At 38.0% G+C, this 20321-nt stretch overlaps 2 protein-coding genes across 6 annotated transcripts in view; one reads left to right on the plus strand and one right to left on the minus strand.

Moving 5' to 3' along the window:
* Window positions 1-4174, minus strand: part of POLK (DNA polymerase kappa) — a 90581-nt gene extending 86407 nt beyond the window's left edge. The window contains exon 1 of one of the 2 annotated variants that reach the window (XM_050794460.1): window positions 4090-4174. The gene's annotated coding sequence lies outside the window, so the exon portion shown is untranslated. Of the gene's footprint in view, window positions 1-3352; window positions 3962-4089 lie in introns of those variants that run through there. The other variant, XM_050794462.1, reaches the window with a different exon arrangement.
* The window catches only part of CERT1 (ceramide transporter 1), a 148796-nt gene continuing 132634 nt past the window's right edge, over window positions 4160-20321 (plus strand). For 3 of the 4 annotated variants that reach the window (XM_050794466.1, XM_050794465.1, XM_050794467.1), the window contains exons 1-2: window positions 4399-4892; window positions 9880-10014. In XM_050794466.1, the coding sequence (XP_050650423.1) occupies window positions 4797-4892; window positions 9880-10014 (231 nt within the window). In that variant the 5' untranslated portion in view covers window positions 4399-4796. Of the gene's footprint in view, window positions 4246-4398; window positions 4893-9879; window positions 10015-20321 lie in introns of those variants that run through there. The other variant, XM_050794468.1, reaches the window with a different exon arrangement.

Genomic DNA, 20321 nt, shown 5'->3' on the forward strand with positions numbered 1-20321 from the left:
TTAAATTAAAAAAAAGTTCAACATCACTAATCATCATAGAAATGCAATTTAAAACCACAATGAGGTATCATCTTACCCCAGTCAAAATGGCTTAAAAATTTTTTTAAAGTATTATTATAATAGAGACGAGGTCTCACTATGTTGCCTAGGCTGGTTTTGAACTCCTGAGCAGCTCAAGTGATCCTCCCACCTCAGCCACCCAGAATGCTAGGATTACAGGCATGAGTCACCATGGGCAGCCTAAAATGGCTTTTATTAAAAAGATAGGGAATAATGGATGGTGGCAAGGATGTGGAGAAAGGGGAACCCTGCTACACTGTTGGTGGGAATGTAAATTAGTACAGTCACTATGGAATACAGTATGGAGGTTCCTCAGAAAACTTAAAATAGAACTACTATATGATCTAGCAATTCTACTACTAGATATATATCCAAAAGGGAAATCAATATATTGAAGAGCTATCTGACCTCACATGTTTATTACAGCAGTAGTCACAATAGCTAAATTATGGAATCAACCATCAATGGATGAATGGATAAAGAAAATGTGGTCTATATACACAATGGAATTTAGCCATAGAGAAAAGAATATCGGGCCTGGCATGTTGGCTCATGTCAAATCTCAACACTTTGGGAGGCCAAGGCAGGAGGACTGCTTGAGGCCTCCCTATTTCAAGAATATATGGAATAAAAATTTGAGTTTGCTATATTTTTATTTTTATTATAATTTCTAATAAAGTTGTTTTTCCGCTATCCCTTTATTGCTGCTTCTCAGGACTATTCATAAAATGACCAAAAATATAAAAAATAAAATGATAGTAAATGACAATGACTATTTTTCTTGATAATACTAAATGTTAAAATCAACACGTTATTCCTTTTAGCAGCAACACAAGACAAGGTGATAGTTGCAAGAGGCTCCAGAGATCATTTAAATTATTTATGGGTAATTGGAACATATACTTGCTAGTACACACTAGCAAGAAAAGAATTGTAAACTGGCTGTTATGTTATTGTACCTTAAAAATGTATGTGGGTGAATTTTCTTTTAAGAAAACCGTTAAACTAAAGAAAAACTATGTAACACACCTAGAACGTAATCTATCTGGCTCTGACAGATTCTCAAATGTTTAATCATTTAAAATAATTTGGGATAATAGTGTTTTGGAAATTTTTTTTTTTTTTTTTTTTGAGACAGGGTCTCACTTTGTCACCTACACTGGAGTACACTAGCACGATCACAGCTCACTATAGCCTCAAACCTCTGGGGTCAAGCTAGCCTGTCGCCTCAGCACCCCGAGCAGCTAGGACTACAGGTATGTACCATTATGCCTGAGTGACAATCTAAAATCAATTCTATACGTATTAGAAGTTATGTATTACAAGCGTCTAAGGTCCAAAGCCTGGACTAGACTATTCACTAGCGATGATCTGGGCAATTTACTTAACTTCTTTGAATGTTAATTTCCTCATGTGTAAAATAAGAATAATGTCTACCTTGCAGGATTTTTGTGAAGAGTGAATAAATCAAATGAACCTAAAACAATGTTTGACATTTTGTAGGCCTTTAGCAAATGACACTTGCTACTTACAAAAAGCTATGATGTTATTTGATTCTTTGGTCTCTGACTGATTTTAATCACGTTAGTGATTTTTTTCTTGGGCCCTGTTAATGGCAGTTCCTACAACTTCCCTTCAATTATCAACCAGGCTAAACTTATTTCATTCATCGGTTATTATTTACTGAAAACCTCCTACGTCACAGGCAATTTAAAATCTTTATTCACTTTCTACACATAATTATTGTCAGAATATCTAGACAGTAAAATGCTAGAAAACAATGACTCTACAGAAATGGTTTATATTTTACTTTTATAGTATCTCAGATGATCATATAGCAAGATCTTAATAAAGATCTTAAACAGGGATAAACTATTTTTTCATAAGCTATCACCATAGCAACATGTATGCTCTATAGAAATATTTTTTCAACTTATTTGACTAAGAAGAAAAGGATTTGAAATCATAGAAGTGAAACAATAAAAGGGTTAGAAAAAAACAGGAAGCAAAACACGTTTACAAAATAACTATCATGAGGATTCTACTGATACATAAGATACCACCACACTGCTTTATATAGTATGCCTTTAAAATATTAATAAAATAATTTCTCAATCTAACAGGAAAAGCAATTCAAAAGCTAAGCAAAATAAAAACGAAAGAAAGAACATGTGTACATGCCAAGAGTGGGCACTAATACTGTTCATCAATGTACTGTACTGTGTGATTTTTAGACTAAAAGGTTTTTCAATGTTAGAGTGAAGCCTATGAAATACCAACTACCCTAACAAGTTTTTATCCCATAAACCAAACAGATATGAGTAAAAGATAAGGGAATATATTTTTCAATTTCATTGAATAGTAAGAATATTTCTCCTTGAAACATTCCTAGCCTGGCTCTCATTTGTACAACAGGAAACAGAATAAAAAGGGTGGCCTACACACCCTTTGAAATTCCATTTCTGAAATCACTGTCTTATTCTCGAATGTTAGAACTTTTTGTAGGATCTGACATATTCTCAAGTAGCTGTGAAGTGCATTAAGGTATCAATGAGTACCCCCATCTACCTCTTCCCTCCCACTTTTCCAAAAACACAGCTGCCTTTGGAAACTTAAATGGTAAAAATCAACAGATAAAGGAGTCTTAGACAGATATGCTAAGTCACCTTAAGGATCAAAGCTGCAGAATAAGACATGGCAGTATGAGCATAATACAGTAATAATTGACATTAGTAAAAGAATTCATCAATATAAATGGAGTGTGGATGGTCAGAAAAGGAAGTAAAAGAAAGCAAGATACATATTGGTAATGCCTACTTAAATATCCACTGCCACGATAGAGATAACCTAGCTTCATGCTACCAAACATTTAGAATCGTAATTAATCCCCCATTGAGGAAGTAAAAAATAGGAGACTGGGATATGGGAAAAGGTCATCAAGCCTAGATTTGAAACCAGGATATAAAGAGCTGGAATTACAGGCACCCGCCACCCTGCTCGGCTAATCTTTGTATTTTTAGTAGAGACGGGGTGGTCTCAAACTCCCAGCCTCAGGTGATCCGCCCAACTCGGCCTCCCAAAGTGCTGGGATTACAGGCGTGAGCCACCGCACTCGACTAGCGTTTTCCCTTAGACTCGAAATTTCGCTCCTATTGTCCCATCCTTGTAGTAAAAAAGGTATTCTTTCTAAGGCTTAATAACAAATTTTACTCTTGGCAATTATCAGGAACTCGACTATATTAAAATAGCTAACGAGAGGAAATTACTGAAGCTACAAAGTCAAAGGTCTCACCATCAAAGTTATCCTTGACAACTGACAAGAGCTGTTAGATCTTCTTTTGGTCTTTCTGCTAATTCAACCCTAGTCTTAAAAATAGCCACCTATTGCCTAATCCCCTAATCTCGTATTTCTAATACGAGAAAGTTTCTATATATCCAAACTTTCCTATCTTTGAGGGGCAGGCATGGTTAACGTGGTTCTCAGTAAGATATTCATTTACAACTAAGAGAAAATCCCAGGCTATCATCTGACATTCTTGTTTTACTTTAAAAACCTTTCTAACGTTATTTATTCTCTGACAACCTCAAAATTACTTTCCACAAAGAAAATTCTAGAAATCTAAAAATGCGAAGTGCGTGCTTGTCAGAAGGTACTAAGGAAATTCTTCCTTTAAACGTCAAATGTGAATTCTAACTTCTAATGGGTAAGACCCTCGAGATTTACAGCGGTGGTCTGGTGGAAAGAAAACCCCCTTGGCACTAGGAGCTCACAAAACCCCATCCCGTGGTTGAGGCGGAAGCGGCTACGCGCTCCCGGGCTTTCGACAAGCAGCCCTACAACGCAGGCCCGTCATCTTCAGCAGAAAGCTCTCTCACGTCCTGGCCCGCAAGCCCGGAGGGTTCGTCATAAACACACAAGGCAAGGATAGAAGCGAGGCCAAGAGGCAGGTCACGCAACTGTCAAACGAAGCCCACCCACCGACTGACAAGTCCCCAAGGCGACAAGCGATCCCCGCGCGGGATACTCACCCGTTACCTCAGGATCGCGACTACAACTCCCAGGAGGCTGGGCGAGCGACGAACCAACGCCCTTCCCAGAATGCAGCACAGCGGCATCCCTATCCCGCCCTCTCCTTACTGCGCTCCTCCTACTTTTCTACCCCTCGTCATCCGGGAGAGCCGGAGGTAGGGTGCGGGAGGAGGATCCCGCACGCTTGGCGTGTCGCGTCAGACGCCGGGAGGGGGACGGGGCGGGGAGTAGGAGGGGAGAATGGGAGGACGAAGGGGAGGGGAAAGGACAGGGGAGGGGAGGGTAAATAGTGGGCCAGGCAGCAAGATGGCGGCGGTAGCGGAGGTGTGAGTGGACTCGGGTCTCAGCGGCCGGATTTTCTCTTCCCTTCTTCTCCCTTTTCCTTCGCTATTTGAAATTGGCATCGAGGGGGCTAAGTTCGGGTGGCAGCACCGGGCGCAACGCAGGGGTCCCGGCGACGGCGGCGGCGGCTGACGGCTGGAAGGGTAGGCTTCCTTCACCGCTCGTCCTCCTTCCCCGCTCCGCTCGGTGTCAGGCGCGGCGGCGGCGCGGCGAGCGGACTTCGTCCCTCCTCCTGCTCCCCCCCACAGCGGAGCTGGCACTCTTCGCTTCGCCATCCCCCGACCCTTCACCCCGAGGACTGGGCGCCTCCTCCGGCGCAGTTGAGGGAGCGGGGGCCGGTCTCCTGCTCGGCTGTCGCGCCTCCATGTCGGATAATCAGAGCTGGAACTCGTCGGGCTCGGAGGAGGATCCAGAGACGGAATCTGGGCCGCCTGTGGAGCGCTGCGGGGTCCTCAGTAAGGTGAGCAACCGGTGGTGCCAGGGGACCCCTGGCCAGACTCACCTGCCGCGAGGCAATCCGCTGAGGCGGTGGGGTGGGGCTGGCGGGAGGCGCGGAACGTGCCGGGGTGCGAGGCTGAGTACTGCTGCGGCGACTAGGGATGAGGCGGGGATATAGGGGGCCTGTCCTTGCTGCCCGAGGGCTCGTCGGGGGCAGCCGAGGACCAGGGAAAGGGTGTATCAACCGGGGATCCAGTTTGGGAGACCAGATGCGTGCCGTGCCTTGGGACCTAGGGCGGCAGCTGTCCCGGGTGTAAGGAATCCGGGTTGGGCTTCAGCGGTGTCCGAACGACTGGGCACGGGAGCGGTTCAAGTCGGACCTCTTAAAAGAGGTTGGTCTGTCTGAGGATGCCAAGCCGAGTAGGTTGGGGGGCACTGCGGACGCAGCTGTTTCGACAGAAGCCGGAGCGACTCAGCTTGGTGTTGAAATTTGAGGTGTTGAACTCGCCAGGTTAGATGTAGTGAGACAGATTAATGTGGAGGACTTTCTCCCTCACCCTGTACCTTAGTTCAGAATAGAGATATTGAATCGGCACGTGATGGGTACAGGAAATATTCATAGTAACTTGAAACATGTGAGAAAGGAGAATGATCTTTAGTCCAGGAAGAAGAGCATTATTTAATAATAAACTCTTTTTGCGGTAAGGGGTCCAGGGTAAGGAAAAGATGTTTTACCTTTTATGTATTTTTTAAAATCCGTGTATCAAAATTTTAGGAAAGCAGCCATTATAGAACTGCAGATGGGTGATCTCTTGATATTACATGGTTGGGATTTTTTTTTTTTTTAAGTTTTTGCTATAAGAAGATTCACATAGCCTTTTGGACTTCTCTCCCCCTTCCTGTTAAACTTTTTTAGAAATGGCTGGAGCTAGCAGTTAACTTGGAGAGGGGGAGCTGGGCCAGTCCCTCAACAAGCTGGTCATAAGATACTATGTCATGTGCAGCTACTGGCTATTAAGAAATCACCCTGTTTCCAGTATTCATACTTTGGCACATCACTTGGACATTATTTGTGGAATTGTTTAATATAATGCTTTTATAATGTCTGTAGAAAGCTAATGAGAAGGGAACTAGAAAAGGCATGTGTAGTCAGAACTAAGGATTGCAAGTGTTGACTTTTATTTGTATAGCCGAAAAATTAGTTGTATATTGATGCTGTGATCATTCTTGAAATTTCAATGCAAGGTTTTCAGTAACGAGAAGCTCCTCAGGATTTCTTTACATTAAATGTATCCTGTAATTTAGGAATCTCTATTGAACACATTGTGTAGTAGGTACACATTTTCAGTTGATAATAGGAAGTGGGTTACTTGCTTCTCAGTGATTTTGATAGTTTCATCACTGCTCATAAGATGGGAAGCTGACTGCCATATTAGTATTGTGATGTGTTGAGTATTTTGCAATACAAATTGTAATTTTGACCTACTGATAATTACTTTTTTGGGGGTTGGGGGAATGCAGTGACTGGGGGAAAAAGTCACCAGTGCTCTGAGTTTTACTTTATGTGGAGTAGGTATACTATAGATCAAAAAATGGAAGACCAATCTCGATATTTAAATGCATACAAATGCATTTGATCACCTCTGTGGAAGGTGAATAACTTAAATTTTGACTGTTGCTTCTTATGTAGAATGAATAGGAATACAGCTTTTGGTATTCTTGCTAATAGCTATGAAGGAAATTTTCCTGAGATTTACCAATTTATGGTTATATACAGTGTTTTCTGGAAACTTTTTAATCAAGGGTATTCTAAATTGAATATATATACTCATACTGAGTATGGTGCATGTTTTTAAATGTAAATTATATATTTTGAATTCTTCATATTCACCTGGTAATTTAAACAAGGATCAGAACTCGGCTTTTGTTCTTTTCCTTCCATTGAGTAATGTAAATAAGTCCCGGTACAATTTGTTTCGTTTGTCCCCCAAAATGGGGTGGATTTGGAATGGGCTTGGGTAAATTTATATTAGAAATATACCAGTTCAAAGGGTATTTTCCATATGGTAATCTGAAATATATGGAAATACCTATGAAGCATATTTCTTATAAATCACTTAAGTGTATAGATTCCAAAAATACTTGATAGACAATAATTCTGTCTGGTTATAACAAGTATCGTGATGGATCATGGTGGGGAAAAGATGCATGCCTTAGTAGGACTTGAGAGCAACTAAGGCTGGATAAAATAATCTCATTCAATTTCTGAATATCCTCCATCCTTCATGGTTTACCTTCTGTTTTTGCACACACCAAACTGTTTGAAATTCTATCCATCCTTAAGAGTCCAAGTCAAATACTGTCCTTTCCGTAAAGCCTTTTTGTATTTTGCCATCATTCAAGACCTCCTTCACTTGAATTCCCATAGCATTTTGTTTTATTCTAAATATATATTTTTTTTCTCTTGTGTTTGTGTTTGCTGGCCTGTTTGCCACAGTAACATTCAGTTCTCCTGCAATGTCTAGCATATTGCCTTGTCTGTATTTGTTAAATTGGGAAGAGTGAGGGAACATTATGAGAGCAGAGAAAAGACAAAAAACTTGTCTTCCAGGTGTCATAATAACAGCTAACAGCTTACTGAGAAAAGAGTCCTGAAGCTGATATAGTTTGTTCAGCCTCTTACAAGAACATAATATTGAATTACGGATACATAATTGCTGGGGTCCCTTCTCTAATATTGAAAGAGTTCTGTTCTAGTGAGAAATGCTGAAGGTTAAGCTTCATTAGCCATGTATAACTCTTCCTCAGATTCAGAAAATACTATGTCCAGGCACTGTTCTAAGTCTATTCTTGTTTAAACTTAACTCTGAGAGACAGAGTTTGACAAAGAAAAGAACACAGAGTAAGTAACTTGACCACTATCACAAAATTTAGCCTTATGAAGTGTGGTAATTATAAATGAGGTAAGATTAATCCATGGTGGGTCTTGAGTGCCCTAAACAATTTGTATGACAGTCAGTGGGAAGTTGTCCATGTAAGTTTTGGAGCTGGAGACTCAATACGGTCAACATGTAAGAAAAGTAAGCAAACATGCTTAGTAAGTAAATAAGCTTGTGTAAATTATGAAAAACACAGAAGATACTAGAGAAAAGATTAAGTCCTGTAAGGAATACAGGAACTGGGTAATTTGATTGGAATAGTTGAAAATGAGAAGAGGAGGCAAATTTAAGGGTTTACTATGAAGGAAAGATAAGCAGGTTTTGGTGATGGGCTATAAATATTGAGAAGGAACACTTAGGAGTATCTTCTGTGACTATGCTAGGCATTTTCATTATTTTATTCAGCCATCAATCAACAGGCAAAGAAACTGAAGCTTACGAAAGTAACTTGTCAAAACTCTCTTCACGTGAGTTGTAGAGTAGTTGAGCCTGTTTAATCCTGTATACACTAATCTGTTTGTATATCTAATACACAGACTCTGAGCAGAAGTAGCAGGAAAGAAGAAGTAGGAAAATAGGAAGGAAGTACACCTTATAGAAGTAAATTCAGTTTTGTTGGTAACTATCATTTATTTCAAGCCTTTGTCTAAGTGGTGGTACATCACAAGCGGTTAGAAATAAGGAAGTGGTGATTAGGAGCCACTAGAATGAGTTAAATTGTCAGCTTGGATGAGTTCTCAGAGAGGGGTTGTAATGATGGGGCTTAGAAAAATTAAGAACTGGCTAGGGATGGTGGCTCACCTGTAGTCCCAGCACTTTGGGAGACCAAGGAAAACAGATCCTTGAGCCCAGAAGTTTGAAACCAGCCTTGGCACCATAGTGAAACCTCATCACTACAAAAAGTTAGCCAGACGTGGGGGCACGCACCTGTAGTCTCAATCACTTGGAAAGAGGAGGAAGGAAGATTGAGCCCGGGAGGTTGCAGTGAGCTGAGATGGTGCCACTGCACTCCATCCTGAGTGACAGAGTGAGACCCTGTCTCAAAAAAATACAAAATAAAAGAAAATTTAAGAACTGAATAAATCTCAAAAATGCTTAATTAGAGAATAGAAAAAGATTTCTCAGTGGATATAGAGCCTGAGCCAATGCAGTATATTTTGGCAATCTATTTTTAATTAGTTTTTGGAATTGGCAGATAGTTTTGAGATTTTTCTATACTTAAAACCCCAGAGCATAGATAAAAACATGCAAAAATAAGTAGTCCTGTAAAGGTTACATTTCTCCCTTTTCCAGTTTATTGTGATGTTCACTGTGCAGCAAGACTTTAGCAACACAGAAACTCTTTTAAGGTATTGAAGGCAATCCTATATGTTTTTGAAAACCAATTTTATTTTTGTTTTATTACTCTTGAGTTTGAAAAATATATGTTCAGAGAAACTTGGAAAATGAATTGGCCATTTTAAATATTATTCAGTTCTGTAGAGGAGAAGTTAAAGTTGATGCCAACTTACTAAAGATTATTATTTTTATTTTGATAGAGTTATGACCATTATAAATTTTCATATGGGAATAACAACAAAAGTAGAGTTTAGTAATAATTGACTTTATACTTCCGTTGATTTAGAAGGCTTCATGCAGTCTTTGGTGTCAGAAAATGAGAGACTCCATACCTAACTGAACATACTTCTCTGTTGAATATGTTAATTATGACAAGGACCAAAACAAGTATCATGAAGGTACTTAGGAGAGGATGAAAGCACACAGAGAACAAACAATAATTTTAACCAAAATCTGGCTTTTGTTTTATTCTTCAAATGTTAGAAGAAAATGATATATTTTGTTTCTTAACAGTTTATTTATAATATTGTAAAAATTACTGAAAATCATTATGCAATCTAGAAAATCTCAACTTTTCACTTTCTGTAATCATTTTACTGTTTATGCCTAGAATTAAGTTGGACTTTTCACGTTTTGGTTTTAAAATTACATTGCTGTTTCAAAAAGTTTGGATTTCTAAAATACTTCTCTTTTTTGTTTTCTTCTCCCTTCTGTTCCCCTTCCCACTCCCAGTGGACAAACTACATTCATGGGTGGCAGGATCGTTGGGTAGTTTTGAAAAATAATGCTCTGAGTTACTACAAATCTGAAGACGAAACAGAGTATGGCTGCAGGGGATCCATCTGTCTTAGCAAGGCTGTCATCACAGTAAGTTCCTTTTCTTCTTCATTTAACAAATATTTACTGAGTGTCAGCCACGTACCAGGAACTGTTCTACATGTTCAGGATACATCTGTGAATAAGATAAAGATCCTTGCCCTTGAAGAATATACATTCTAATACTTTTTTCCATAAAATTATTTTACTGTGCTTTTTGCTACGTATTGTTATTTTGCATAGACAGGTAGTTTTTATCTAGTGGGTATATCAAACCGGTTTAAGGACTTTAGGGAAAAAAAAGTTTGAAGGCTTTTTATTTGTTGAGGCTGGGACAGTTACTTTGTAGGTTACTGAAAATTTAAAAATAATACATCTTGTAGGTAACGTTCTAAAATTTTAACTTAAAAAATATAAACTTTTTAACATTGAGCTAATGCCATCTCTTTGTGGAGTTGAGAGAAGCTGTTCTTATATTCCTCACACATGATTTACTATTTGCAGTTTTGATATCTCTAACGTGGAATAAAAGTCTAAAGATAACTTTTGAAAAACCCTAAGTATAGGCTCCTTCTAACTTTTTATGATTTCCCCTTATATTTTGCAGTTATGTCACTTTTATCTAATTCAACACCCTTTGAAAGAATAACTCACTTTTGTTGAGTCATTCTACTTAGTTTACATTTTGTTGTTCTTTTTTTGTTTTTTTGTTTTGTTTTTGAGACAGTCTTGCTCTGTCACCCAGGCTGGAGTGCAGTTCCGTGATCTCAGCTCACTGCAACCTCGACCTCCCAGGTTCAAGCAATTCTTCTGCCTCAGCCTCCCAAGTAGCTGTGTCTATAGCTGCGTGCCACCACGCCTGGCTAATTTTTGTATTTTTAGTAGAAATGGGGTTTCACTGTGTTGGCCAGGCTGGTCTCAAACTCCTGATCTCAAGTGATCCACCCACCTCAGCCTCCCAAAGTGGTGGGATTACAGGTGTGAGCCACCACACCCGGCCTACTTAACTTACATTTAACTTATTATATAGAAACAACTGTTCCTTTTTGCACTCATAGTCATTAGACATAAATAATGTTTAAGATATGTAAGAACTATAACAAGTAAACGGACATAAACAGATTTGGGAACAACCAATGACTTGTTAAGCTTGTAACCCAACTAGTTAGAAATGCCTGATTATACAAAAAATAGCATACTAGTTAAGAATGGTCAGCATGCCATGGGCAAAAAAAAAAAAAAAGTGTTGGCTAAGGTCCGAGAATTAAATAGAGGTCAGTTAAGGGAGCTATTGTAGTTAAAATCTGAAAATGGGTATGTTAAAACAAAAATACAGATTTTACTAACTCACTCAAAGAGAAGTCACATTTTGTGATAGAATTTATATGGCTTACAAAAGTTAGAGTATATATATATATGTAATACTTCAGATTTCTTTTAATATCTAATCCTAACTTAGCACACGTTTGTTATGCAGTTAGGGAAAATCTTACAGTATTTTTACATTATTTTTTATACATTATTTCCCCCCTTGTATATTCAAAGTTTGAAAACAAAAGTTTAGAATTGAATATCAAATTAGAGAAACACAGAAAAAGTGTTTGGAAGTGTCGATAATGAAACTACTACTCTTTATTCTTAGAGACAATTTTTAGGAAATAGCTTTAACATAAAGGCTCAGTATTTATTTTAATTGGTATGTGGTACATTGTAATGTGTTTAGAAATTGTATCTAGTTTAATATTTTGGGTGTTTTTCTTCTAAGATAGATCATTATTCATGTCAGGGGACAGAATAGTGGATTGAAATGTACCTTGCGATCTTGAAGTGTTCTTCCTTGATCCTCCACTCCCCTTCTTTTGCGTATTATTGGATGTTTATTAGTTTCAATGCTTAAGTGTTTGAAAGTAGCATAATGATTGATGTAAAAATGGGGAGGAATTAAATTTTATCTTTATTGTTCCTTAAGTAGTAGTATTCATGCTAGTTTCTGTGGATTTAGATACAGTTATTCTGTCTTGAATTATGGACTATAATAATATTGCCTGGCTTATTTCGAGAAAAGAAAATTTTAAATAAACATTTACATCCATCTTCTCAGGAAGAAAACTGTTACTTTGTTGTAAATGATTTTTGTTACAGCTATATGTACATGCATAACTTTCATTGTAGTACATAGTAAAAGACATGAGTAGGAATGTGGAACAATTTGAATTCTTTAAAGGAGAGATAATAGAAGTAAAAGTAAAAAGATGAATGAGGCAGCAAAATCTGTGTGGTAGTCTTAGATACAATGAAACAGATGATAGGAAAAAACACAAGCATTTATATTATTAACTTGAACTTTTCCTTGCCCTGTGGATTCACAGACTCCATGTTACATATTTAAAGGAAATTGAAAATATAACTGAATTCAGTGAACTCAGGATGAAGTTTACAAATTAGAGTGTGTACTTTAGTTAAATAAATAAATGTAATAGTAATATTCCTCATTAAATACTAATAGGCATCTCTTGGCATTTTTTTCCCTTAAATATGGGCTATTGCCTATATCACTTCATGTCAGAATACAAAGAATATAAATGTTTAATTTCTTTATATGGCACCCTTATGAAATTGATAACATTCACATACGAAGAAATCTGGGCTTGAAGAGTTGATGTGACTTTACTATAACCATTCATTACTATATTATTTGTTGGTGGATCTTGTGCCCTGAGGCCACATTTCTTGATAGAGCCTAATCCATTTTAAGCATCTAGCATCTGAGCCCACATTTCTTGATAGAGCCTGATCCATTTTAAGTTCATTCTTAGTTTAATGATTAAATCAGTCTTATAAAAAGAATGTTCTTTAGTTGTGTGATAATAAAGTGGGTGAAATAATTTCAAGGAAGAAAATATGTCTTGAGAGAATTTATTCCTTAATGTGAAAGAATTGACGGTAAGTAGGTGAGAGGAAAAATAGTATTCCCTTACTTTGTGTAAAAAGAGCTATTTGTATGTAGAATAAGTGTTTGTAGAAAGACAGTTGAATTCTTCAGTTATTATAGCTTGATACTTAGAAGACCCAGCCCCTGCTACAAAATTTGTCACATAGTAGATATTCTGAATATGTTAGTTGTAATTGTTTCAGTTAAAAGCAAATGTTTATGGAAAATTTACACTGTTTACTTTTTAAATTCTATTTTTTAAATAAAGTGCACATGATAAAAATTATAATTCATGGCATTAAAAAGTTTAAGAAGTACATGCTGCTTTTTAGTCTTGCACTCAAGGGACAACCAAACTTAAATTTCTGGTCATCCTTTCAGAAAATGTGTGAGCCTATACAAGGATTTGTTTATATCTTTCATAAATATTTACACAAATGGTATCATATTAAGCGTTTCGTTCTGCACCTTGTTTTAATAAATCTTACACATTAACTATTATATTCTGTTGAATAGTATGGATATATTTATTTGCCTGGTCCTTGTTTTTGCACACTTAAATCATGCCAATTTTTGTTACAGTCATTATTGAAACAAATATGTACTTTAAAATTTGTTTTTAGTTATTGTCAAATACTCCTTCAAAACAGTACCACTCCTCACTCCTACCAGTAGTGAATGAGTGCCTCTGTTTCTCCCTACCCGCAAGTATTGAGGAATTTGGGTGTTGGCAAATGTTAAAGTATTTGTCAAACTGCTACATTAAAATGGTATCTTACTATTTTAAATTGCACTTTTTATCCATGAGGTTGAGTAACTTAATAATTTATAGCCATTTTTATTTCTTTTTCCTTTTCCAGTTGCTTATGTACTTTTTTTGGTTTTTCTTGTTGGCTTGTGGAAACTCTTCATATGATAATTAGCCATTTGGCACATTTGTTGCAAATATTTTCCCCCACATTGTCACTTGTCTGTTCCTTCTTTGCTTGTTTTATAGTCTATATTAGTCCCTAGAGAAATCTTAGATTTTTACATACTCTTATTGGCATCTTTTATTATGGCTTCTATATTTACTTGTTTAGATAGGTGTTTCTCTGTCAAAGACTCTCTATATATAAATGTAGATATATTTTCATCTAAAATTTATACTTGAATTTTGATTCCTGTGAAAGTTATTTTAGTTTAAGGAGTTTAGTTTAAGGAGTTTAAGGATGTTTTTAATTTTTTTCCACATGACTAATTGTGTATCTGGGTAGCATTAATTAAATAACTCATCTTTTTCCAAGTGGTTTGAAACACCACTTTCATCATATGTTACGGTCCCATGTTTATTTAAGGTTGTTTCTGGACTGTCTTTTGGGCATTCGGCTTGTCCTCCTTCTTACCCTCTGTTTAAAATTATGTTGTGAGTATTTCTTCAACCAGTTCCTTAAACTGCTAATGATCCATTGGTGAAGATAAAAGTAATTTATTTGCAGTTACTAAAATTAAAACAGGTAGAAATTTTTGGTATAATATCTTCAGATAGAGTTGGTTTTCCTAAGTTCTGTAGTTTCATGTCTCACCTTAGGCATCTGCCTTTGTATACCTGATATCTTGTTGAACTTCTCAAATCACCAAATGAGTAGGATTCCTATTATTCTTATCATAGGTTGGTTTTAGGGAAATTTGCCAGTTTTATGTTTTAAAATTTTAGAAGGAAAACTGAAAGGTAATGAAAATGTTACTGTTGGATTAAAAAAAATTAAATCCAAATAGTAGTTAGGCAAGTTGGTGGGGTAGGGGCTTGCCACAAGAGTGGAAGTTGAAAGATCTTGGAAAAATTAAAGAAACTGATGGAACCCCATCTCTACATCAAAAAATACACAAATCAACTTGGCGTGGTGGTACATACCTGTAGTCTCAGCTACTTTGGAGGCTGAGGTGGGAGGATCAGTTACTTCAGCCTCGCAGTTGGAGCCAAGGTGATGCCACTGCCCTCCAGCCTGGGAGACAGAGTGAGACCCTGTCTCAAAAAAAATACCCAAAAAACAAAAACCAGACAATGGAGATGTAAAAGCAAGGGAAGGAAGTGTTCAAAATTGAAGAGAACCACAAAAATAAACATAAATTTTGAAAGTGCCAGATAGTAGTCAGATCTAAAAGGTTTTTGAATGTGGAATTGTAAAATGAGAAATTACATTATGGAGATGAAGTTCAGCAAATTGGATATCACCAAAGATGATTAGTGCCTTAAGTAGTCATTATAAGATCTCCAAATTAGTGAGAAATCCAAGAAGTTGGCCTTTTCTCAAGTGTGCAGTTTTACTATATTGAACTGTATTAGTGAGAACTAAAGGAAAGAGAGGAAGGTATGCAGCAAATAAAAGCACTAGATAAGAAACTAGTTGTTAATTCTCATTGGAGGGGCATTTGTCAGTGAATTTTTAAAGAAGTGAGACTCTCAATCTGCTAAGATTTATGCTTTGAGGAACTCATAATTTATCTGTTTAGCAGTTCATTTGAAAACAATATATTCCATCTTTCAATAACATGTGATTCAGATAATGTAACTCAGATAGCATGAAGTAGAAAGTACTTAAAATATTTGGTAAGAGGTCTTGGAAGAAGAAAAACATGAAAAAGAGCACCTGTTGAAATCTGGGGCTTAGAATGTAGAAATAACTTACAGAAAATTATATAATTTAAATTATATAATTATAAAATGTATTCATTTGCTAGGGTTGCCATAAGAAAGTACCACAAACTGGGTGACTTAAACAACAGAAATTTATTGTTTCACAGTTCCAGAGGCTGGAAATAGGATCAAGGTGTGGGCAGGGTTGGTTCCTTCTGTTGGCGGTGAGGAAGAAGCTGTTTCATGAGTTTCTCCTTACATTTGGTGGTTTGCTGACAATCTTTGGTACTCCATGGCTTGTGGATGCATCACTCCAGTCTCTGCCTGCATGTACACATGGCATTCTTTCTATGTATTTGTCTTTTTCCAGATTTCCCCTATTTATCAGGACACCAGTCATATTGGATTAGGGGCCCAACCTACTCCACTGTTATCTCATTCTAACTAATTAAATCCACAATGCTGCTATTTTCAAACAAGGTCACATTCAGAGGTACTGGGAGATAAGACTTGAACATATAATATGATTTTGAGGGGGGCACAGTTCAACCCATAACACAAAGTGTCTGTTAACTCAAGAACCCAAGTCTTTAGCTTCCCATCTGTTATTTTATGACATCACTGGGCATAAGAAAATTGTATATGTGGTGCATTTTATTTTGTGTAGGGGTTGCAGGAACATGACTGTTAAATATTTATAAAGCAACTCTTAATTCCAAAGTGTTTAGAACATCATGCATGGGCTATGAAGTCAAATCTGGGTTCAGACCTTAACTGTGTGTATTAGTGCATTCTCATACTGCTATGAAGAAATGCCTGAGACTGGATAATTTATTAAAAAAAGAGACTTAATTGACTCACAGTTCTTCATGGCTGGGGAGGCCTCAGGAAACTTCCAATCATGGCAGAAGGCACTTCACAGGGCGGCAGGTGACAGAATGTGAACCAGGCAAAGGGGGACAAGCTCTTTATAAAACCATCACTCCCGTGATTCAATTACCTCATAGCAGGTCCCTCCCACAACACATGGGGATTATGGGAACTACAATTCAAGATGAGATTTGGGTGGGGACACAGCCAAACTGTATCATTCTGCCGCTGGAGCCTCCCACATCTCATGTCCTCACATTTCAAAACACAGTCATGCCTTTCCAACAGTCCCCCAAAGTCTCAGCTCATTCCAGCATTAACCCAAAAGTCCACGTCCAAAGTCTCATCTGAGACAAGGCAAGTCCCCTCCACCTGTGAACCTGTGAAATTAAAAGCAAATTAGTTCCTTCTTAGATGCATTGGGAGTACGGGCAGTGGGTAAATACACCCATTCCAAATGGGAGAAATTGGCAGGCAGCCAAATCTTAAAGCTCCAAAATGAGCTCCTTTGACTCCATGTCTTACATTCAGGTCACGCTTATGCAAGAGGTGGCTCCCATCGCCTTGGGCAGCTCCATCCCTGTGGCTTTGCAGAATACAAACCCCCCTCCTGGCTGCTTTCACAGGCTGGCATTGAGTGTCTGCAGCTTTTCCAGGTGCACAGTGCAAGTTATCAGTGGATCTACCATTCTGGGATCTGGAAGAAGGTGGCCGTCTTCTCACAGCTCTACTAGGTATTGCCCCAGTGAAGATTGTGTGTGGGGAGGCTTCAACCCCACATTTCCCTTCTGTACTGCCCTAGTAGAGGTTCTCCGTGAGGGCACCACTCCTGCAGCAAACTAATGCCTGGACATCCAGGTGTTTCCATACATCCTCTGAAATCTAGGCCGAGGTTCCTAAACCTCAGTTCTTGACTTCTTTACACTCACAGGCCCAACACGGGAAAGCCGCCAAGGCTTGGGGCTGGCACCCTCTGAAACAATGGCCTGAACTGTCCTCACAGTGGCCTTGACCCCTTTTAGCCACAGCTGGAGCTGAAGCAGCTGGGATACAGGGCACCATATCCCAAGAATGCATGAAGCAGCAAGGCCCTGGGCCCAGCCCAGGAAACCCATTTTTCCCTCCTAGACCTCCAGGTATTTGATGGGAGGGGCTGCCATGAAGGTCTCTGACATGCCCGGGAGACATTTTCCCCATTGTCTTGATAACATTTGGCTCCTTGTTACTTATGCAAATTTTTGCAGTAGGCTTGAATTTCTCCCCAAAAAACGCGTCCTTCTTTTCTGTCACATCAACAGGCTGCAGATTTTCCAAACTTTTATGCTCTGCTTCATCTTGACTGCTTTGCCACCTAGAAATTTCTTCCGCCGGATACCTTAAATCATGTCTTTCAAGCTCAGAGTTCCATAGATCTCTAGGGCAGCAACAAAATGCCACCAGTCTCTTTGCTAAAGCTTAACAAGAGTCACCTTTGCTCCAGTTCCCAACAAGTTCCGCATCTCCATCCGAGGCCACCTCAGCCTGTACTTCATTGTCCATATCACTATCAGCATTTTGGTCAAAACCATTCAACAAGTCTCTAGGAAGTTCCAAACTTTCCCACATCTCCCTGTCTTCTGAGCCGTTCAAGTCTCTAGGAAATTCTAAACTTTCTCACGTTTTCCTGTGTTCTTCTGAACCTCCAAACTGTTTCAACCTCTGCCTGTTACCCAATTCCAGAGTCGCTTCCACATTTTCAGATATCCTTATAGCAGCACCCCACTCTCTACAGTACCATTTTACTGTATTAGTCTGTTCTCATGCTGCTATGAAGAAATACCTGAGACTGGGTATTTCTTTTTATAGAGAAAAGAGGTTTAATTGACTCACAGTTCTGCTTGGCTGGGGAGGTTCAGGAAACTTAAAATCATGGTGGAAGGCACTTCTTAACAGGGTGGCAGGAGAAAGAATGAGAGCCAAGCAAAGGGGGAAAAGCCCCTTATAAAACCATCACCTCCATGATTCAATTATCTCCCATGAGGTCCCTTCCACAACACATGGGGATTATAGGAACTCCAATTTAAGATAAGATTTGGGTGGGGACGTGCCCGAACCGTATCACTTTTTACAGCCAAAGGTACATTTGGCAGATTACTAAATTTCTCTGAGCTTTCAGCTTCCTTAACTGATTGAACAAAGGGGATAATATCTAAGTATGGAATGATTATGTAATTAAAAGAACATAAAAAGTACTTTGTACAATTCTTGGCACATAATAGTAGGCTCTCAAATTTATTTTGTGAAATGTTTGTATTGGTAGTAAAGCCTACAGTTAAAAAATTAAAAGGACAGAAGTTGTCAAACCCTTTTATCAAAGGGGGACAAAGATGCAGTTGACTCATTAGAGCCAGGATATGTAGTGTGTCATGTTTGAACAGATTCTCATGCAACTGTGTTCAGAAATTTTCTTCCACCAAACAGTTCTATTTACCAACCTAAAAAAATAGTTAACTCTTTATATGTTTTCTGTGTATTCTAGATATTCTTTTTTTCTTTGTTCTGTTTATTGTTTCCTACCTTTTTTTGGTTTTCCTTATTCTATGTCTTTTTTTAAAAAAGAAATATGTTGTGCCTTTTAAAAAATCACATTTATTGAGATATAATTTACATACAGTAAAATTCACCCTTTTGAAGTATACAGTTATAGTTTTCACAAATGCATACGGTCATATAGTCATTACCACATCCGTATATAAAATATTTCCATAATCCCAGATAGTTCTCTTCTGCTCCATTATAGTCAGTTACCTCTGTGTCCCCAACCTCTGGTAACCACTGTTCCAGCATATTACATACATGGTATCTTATAGTATGCATCTCTTTGTGTCCGGCTTTTAACTTAACATAATGCTTTTACTACTTATCCATGTTGTTGCTTTTTCTTGTTGCTTTTTCTTGCTGAATACTGTTTCACTATAGAGATGTACCATATTTTGCTTATGCCTTCACCCGTTGATGGATATATGTTTGTTTCCAGTTTTGAGATACAATAAATAAGGCTGCTCTAAACATGTGCATGCAGGTCTTTGCATAAACATATTTTCATTTCTCCTGGGTAGATACGTACCAATGGGATTGCTAGGTTGTAAGGTAAGTATATGTTTAACTTTATGAGAAACTGTGTTTAACTTTGTAAGAAACTGTGAAACTGTTTTCCAAAGTGGCAGTACCAGTTTACCATCTCACTAGCATTGTGTGAGAATTCCATTTGCTTGGCATTTTTGTCAGCATTCGGTATTGTCACTTTTTTTTTTTATCTTAACCATTCTAGTAGGTATGTAGTGATAGCTCATTGTGGTTTCCATTTGCATTTTCCTAATGACTAATGATGTTGCACATCTTTTCATTTGCTTATCTGTAGCTTTTGTGATGTTTGTTTAAATATCTTGTGTTTGTTGTCTTAATGTTGAGTTATGAGAATTCTTCATATGTATTATGGATACCATAACTTTTGTCAGGTACATGTTTGGCAAATATTTTCTCCCAATCTGAGAGACTGATTTTTGTCACTAACACTAAAAACTTATCTACAGTTAAGACCTATGTGAATGTGTATTTTGATGACTTTTTGCTCTGAGTTCTTAACAGCATTATTATTTACTTTTTTTCTATGTTATGTGTATAGACGCAACATTTCTCACTGTTTTTAAATTTTTATTTTTTACTTTGGGTCTACAGTGGCACTCTGTTGTTTAAAGTGACAAAGCCTTAACTTTAAAACTTGCTGACAACTCGTTATGTAGTGCATTCACCAGGGGAGCTGGTATTCCTATTTAGCTTCCTTGGAGTGAGTGCTGTGTAGGTTTGGTCTCTCTTTTTTTTTTTTTTTATGAGATAAGGTCTCACTCTGTTGCCCAGGCTGGAGTGCAGTGGTGTGATCTCGGTACACTGAAGCATCTA

Source organism: Macaca thibetana, chromosome 6 (assembly GCF_024542745.1).
Source record: "Macaca thibetana thibetana isolate TM-01 chromosome 6, ASM2454274v1, whole genome shotgun sequence".
Classification (NCBI taxonomy): Eukaryota; Metazoa; Chordata; class Mammalia; order Primates; family Cercopithecidae; genus Macaca; species Macaca thibetana.